The sequence below is a fragment of the Pyrus communis genome, chromosome 5 (assembly GCF_963583255.1).
Source record: "Pyrus communis chromosome 5, drPyrComm1.1, whole genome shotgun sequence".
NCBI lineage: Eukaryota > Viridiplantae > Streptophyta > Magnoliopsida > Rosales > Rosaceae > Pyrus > Pyrus communis.
Window position 1 is genome coordinate 20173612 of NC_084807.1, and position 5305 is coordinate 20178916.

At 35.8% G+C, this 5305-nt stretch overlaps 1 protein-coding gene across 1 annotated transcript; it reads right to left on the bottom strand.

The window, feature by feature from the left end:
• Positions 1-1624: 1624 nt before the first annotated feature.
• Positions 1625-3385, bottom strand: LOC137733726 (protein CURVATURE THYLAKOID 1B, chloroplastic-like). Its single transcript, XM_068472889.1, has 6 exons — positions 3080-3385; positions 2739-2842; positions 2554-2640; positions 2372-2434; positions 2157-2194; positions 1625-2037 (listed from the first exon to the last, which is right to left on the bottom strand). Exons 1-6 carry the CDS (start codon positions 3243-3245, stop codon positions 1980-1982), a joined length of 516 nt encoding a protein of 171 aa, XP_068328990.1. The 5' UTR covers positions 3246-3385; the 3' UTR covers positions 1625-1979.
• Between the last annotated feature and the right edge of the window lie 1920 nt (positions 3386-5305).

Here is a 5305-nt window from a genome sequence, read left to right on the forward strand (position 1 = left end):
TTAGCATGTTATTGAGCTATTGGCTAACATGTTGATGAGCTATTGGCTAGCGTGTTATTGAGCTATTGGCTAGCATGTTGATGAGCTATTGGCTAGCATGCTATTGAGCTGTTGGCTAGCATGTTCATGAGCTATTGGCTAGCATGTTATTGAGCTATTGGCTAGCATGTTGATGAGCTATTGGCTAGCATGTTGATGAGCTATTGGCTAACATGTTGATGAGCTATTGATTCAGCCGTACAGGTCACGTGAGGTGACTCCAGCTAGCATGTTGATGAGCTATTGGCTAGCATGTTGATGAGCTATTGGCTAGCATGTTGAAGAGCTATTAATTCAGCCGTACAGGTCACATGAGGTGACTCTGGCTAGCATGTTGATGACCTATTGGTTCAGCCGTACATGCCACAATAGGTGGATTCGGGTGACATACCATTTCATATTGATCTATTTCACCTGGGTTACTTATTCTTGTTGAGATATTTGACACGGCATAGCTGAGAGACTGTTATTTTGGTTATGGTTTTGAGTTGTAGTCACTCTTGTTATTTTCTGAGAAATTATACAGGTGTTATGGCGATGGGTTACTGCCTTTGGTAATTGAAATTGATTTGAAAAGTTTTGTTTCGCTCACTTACATTTTCTATTTTTGCACCCCTCCAGGTTCTAGCAGCAGAGTTCCGTATCGATGAGAATTCGTGGCACTTTTCAGTACATATGTCTTCTTATGATGGTATAATCATTATCTTACCTTAATGTACTATACCTATGCTCTGTATCACGCGTGAAATGGGTCCAGACCCACTCATCGGGGACTCGTGTACTTGCACTTTTAGTTTTTAATTTATTCACATTTTATACACTATCACACTTTATGGCTTCGTCACCTTCCAGGTGTCGGCCAGCACAGCTCGATTCGGAATCCTAGTGGACATTCCGGGTTGGGGTGTGTTATAGATAGCGATATTTTCATATGTGTAATTGTTTCGTATCTCTTTTTATAGGTAAATGAAGATGTTAAATATTTTTCATAAATAGAGAATTGTGTTAAGTAATATTTCAACAACAACAACAAAAAAAAATGTTTTTAAGGAAAAAGGTGTTTTAGATACATTATCATAAGTAAATAATTGTGTATAATTAGAATTTTCGATTTAATTCCATAGTTACTACTCATGGGAAAATAGTCATACAAATACGAAATGAAAGCAAAAATTAGGTTCAAATGAAACCACATAATGATGGGTTAAACCAAATGTTTATTGTAACTGTATATATGCCAACAAATATGTTGGACAAGATCAAACAGAATCATTTGCATGGCACAGATACACTGCCATGATGGTGTTTCGTGCCTATGAAATAAGCACATGTTTTAAGTTTTTGTTCACTTAACAGAAAAGTGATCGTTGTGGAAGCACATGTATTTTAAAATAAAACAAACAAACGGATTACAAACTACAAATGCTATTTGATTAACGAAAAGACAAAGAAACGAGATTGCCAAAGCAGCTACTCTTAGAGACTATATTGTGACTGTCTTAATCTCTCAAAGCAAACTACAACCTATTTTTATAGACCAAAACTTAAGAAACCTAATATGAAAATACCAAAACTACCCAAATAATAAAATACTTAAAATGCTAATATTTTCGAACATTCTTCCAGTTATGCCAGATTATTGTAATTAATTTACTTCTATCTTTCCTTTCTAAAACAAAAGATAAGAAGCATCATGATATAAATTGCAAGGAGTTAATTAGACGGAAACAAATTATAGTAGTACTAGTTACATGTATCTCGCAGACTAAGTACGTACATGACATTAATTAATAACCTTGGTTAGAATATGCTTATGCAAACAACATGAAGGATGTTCACATCCTTATGAACAATGCTGCGGGATATTTACGGATACAGACAGATGCTTCAAAAACCGGCCACGAGTTCTTATCTTAAACAACATTACTTTTCGTGTTGTTCTAGCTGCTGCCGATTATATCTTTGTATGTAGCTTTAATCTTCTGTGTCAAAGCTTCTCTACAATTCCAAAAAAAACCTGTTATACAAACTTTTTGGAAAGATTTTATACCAAATTAAATTAATTGAAACTACTTATTTATACTCTCCAGTCAAGGTAATGAAAAATTGAGACTCACCTGTCTGGTTTGTAAACAAGGTTCTTGTATGCAAACCACTGCAAAGATCGAAAAGAAAGCTAGGTGTTTAGAAATTGGTGCAGCCTATCAAGTTGTACTATATTGATCAAACGGTTCTTATTCATGTGCAAGAAGTTGTGAATCTGATTCTTTTCCAGCGTACTGTTAAGTTGAAAATTTTCCAAAAGAATTCAAGAGCAAAATAAATAACTTACCCCAGTGTAGCCAATTCCTACAAGCTCAAGAACACCAGGAACTAAAGGAAGCCTATCAATTGCCTGTTACAATCGATAGCCGTCATGCAGAAACCGGTCAGTGATGAATAACTGAGAGTAAAAAGTTACTGAATTCTACAAATTTAAGAGCAACAATTTGTAGTTATTATTGGAAAACACACCGAAATCAGTCCAGTGGAGCCCCATAGTGCAACAGCACCAGCTACTGCAAGTGAAGAAACTGCATATTTATCTTCCACTTTCTCCCACTAGACACCAAAAGCAAATCATTCTTGTCACTTAAGTTTCTGAACTCACTAATACAAAGGAAGATGTAATTAAATTCTAAAAACATGGATAGGCTTACAGCTTCTTGAACTGTCTTCACAATCTCTGGCAGCTCAGTTACTGCAACTTCTGCTGGTGCTTCCCCTGTTGCCATGGCCATGACATTGCGCGCAAACTTACGACCTGAAATTTTTTTTTTAAGTATATAGCAACATGGTAATGTTCTTGTTCCGGAGATCTAGTATGTTATGTTACCAAATTGTCAATATTTACTACATGCGTTCAAATAAGATTTCACCATATTACCAACCGTCTGGATTGGTCCGATACATACATACATATATATATTAGTACTTTATAGATCCTAGTAGTATTAATCATAATGCAAACTAATACTAGGGGCATATATGAATGGCTCACAGTAAGCAGTGGTCTTCCCTGCGTGATTTTGAGAATGAACTGGCGGTGGAGGAAGGGAAGGGAGGGTCACACATTGTGGTGATGAGGCAGCCGAATGGCGAGGAGCCTTGGCGTCAACTAGAGTGGACGAGGAGGAGATGGAAAGTGTGGAGGAGTTGGAAGCCATGACTACTGGATCCCCTACAGGTTAATTAAGTCCTAGAGATTCTGAGGCCACTAGGATGAGAAACCTGATGCAGTCTGATGAGTTTTAGTTTATCTAACTAGTTATCCTTGTTCTTGGGTTTGTAATTGTGGAGGAGTTTGATTATTTTGCAATGGACAGTGGAGATGCTGCCCTCTCAAAGATTTGGAGATGGACAACCACTCATTGCTCTTTCATTAGGATAGTGTGCAGGATAGGCATTTTGTGGTGTTTGATTGGAGAGGAGGCTCTAGGTGGACCTCTGTTGTGACAAAGAAAAGCCTTCATTGTATTATCTTCCTCGAAAGGGCCAAATGTCAGATTACCTTCTCTTTTACTCACACATACAGAAAACCTGTTCTTATAATAAAATTTTCCCTACGAGAGGAGAAGGGAGTGAAGATATTAGCAAAATGTCTCAATTCTCAAACATGTCCATCATGTTTAATATGTGATAGGATGTTGACGACCACCACCCAAATTTTTATTGAAATAAGAACTATTTTCATTTGATTTTTATACATGTTCACCCTCTATCCACTTTTAATTTGTTTCGCCTGCAATGCGTGTTGGTGCACATTACGGCTGGTTTCGTGCTACGTGGATGAATTAACATATTTAAGGTAGTTCAACTTCCGTTACAAAGAGATAAGTTTCTTCCGTGTCTAATTAAACTCTCTTGAGCCCTTGATAACGAAAACTTATTCACATTTACCTCCACCATACCTTGAACTTTATATGCTATTCAGTTTAATCCCATCCTTGAGACCAAACAATAGGAGTGGCCTATGGCAAGTTAAATTTCAGAAAATGCTTAGAGCAACTCCACCTCTCCCAAATTGCCCAAACAATGACTGCCTAGGCTATTGAGCTAAGACAATTACTACCTTAGTGAACAGTAATTGCTCAAATGCATCTGCATCTCTAAACTGAATTTCCTAGATTATTGGTATTAAAAAATTATTGTTTTATAAAATAATAAAAGATGATTTTATTTATAATTTCCTGTAGGATTTTTAACCAATATCGTCATGCCATGTTTCACAATAGAGTGGGCTAAGCCTCACAATGGATTAGCCATATAATAATGTGGTTCAAATTTATCTTTGATGATAATCGAACCTAAAACCTTTCACATACAAGTGAAGAAAAATACCATTAGACCGTAGTACTAAATAACAAGAAAAGCAAATGTTGAAATTGCACCTAAAAGAGGCGTTACTATTAATAAATAGGGGTGAATGGGTACATATTTCTGTCCCTAATAATTATTCTGCCACATAAGCGAGTCTGGTGTGGAAAAAACATTAGGGCCTGTTATTAAGGAGAAATTTTTCAAGTGCCGGGTACACCAAGTGTCATGGTGTACCCTCACCTATTAGGATTTGACATCTTAGATATCTTTCAATCTTATTTTTCAATAAATAAATAAAACTAAATCCTAATAAGTGAGGGTACACCATGACACTTGGTGTACCCGGCACTTGGAAAAATTTCTCGTTATTAAGGCCCATACTTTAATATATCTATTTAATGATATTTGCATTTGTCATTTTTGCATTTTGGGAATTGTTTTAATTAAAGAACGATTTCTATTCCACCGTTAATTTGTTGATACGTATTCTCACATTTTCAAAGTCAAGCACATTTATAATTCTTTGCATTTCTTCGAAAATATATTTATGATTCATAAATTAATATCATCACCAGCCCATAGGAAGAAACAAGAGCTATTACCAGCAAATCAGTATTAAAATTTCGTACTACAATTGATTAAATACAAATGTTAGATGATATAGAAGTATGATGACTAAGTACAAATCCCTCCGCAGCACATAAGGCTCTGCCGAAATCTAAACCTAATCAAACACTTCATCCCTTGATTCAAACAGACAACACAAAATTAAAAGTCTTTCTTTCATCTTTCCTGTAAATACAAACCACAAGATGAAAAGAACTGTTACAAATTTTCCCAAAAGAAAAATACACACTGGACCCAACTTAAAAATACAGTGTAGAACTACTATAGTTAAATGGAACTC

What these genes read in the sequence shown, in the direction of transcription:
- LOC137733726 (XM_068472889.1), bottom strand. Translation starts at nt 3,245, where the DNA reads ATGGCTTCCAACTCCTCCACACTTTCCATCTCCTCCTCGTCCACTCTA. An exon ending in GCTCCACTGGACTGATTTCG is followed by an intron (nt 2,435 to 2,553) that starts GTGTGTTTTCCA and finishes CGATTGTAACAG; the next exon opens with GCAATTGATAGGCTTCCTTT. An exon ending in CTTGTTTACAAACCAGACAG is followed by an intron (nt 2,038 to 2,156) that starts GTGAGTCTCAAT and finishes TTGGAATTGTAG; the next exon opens with AGAAGCTTTGACACAGAAGA.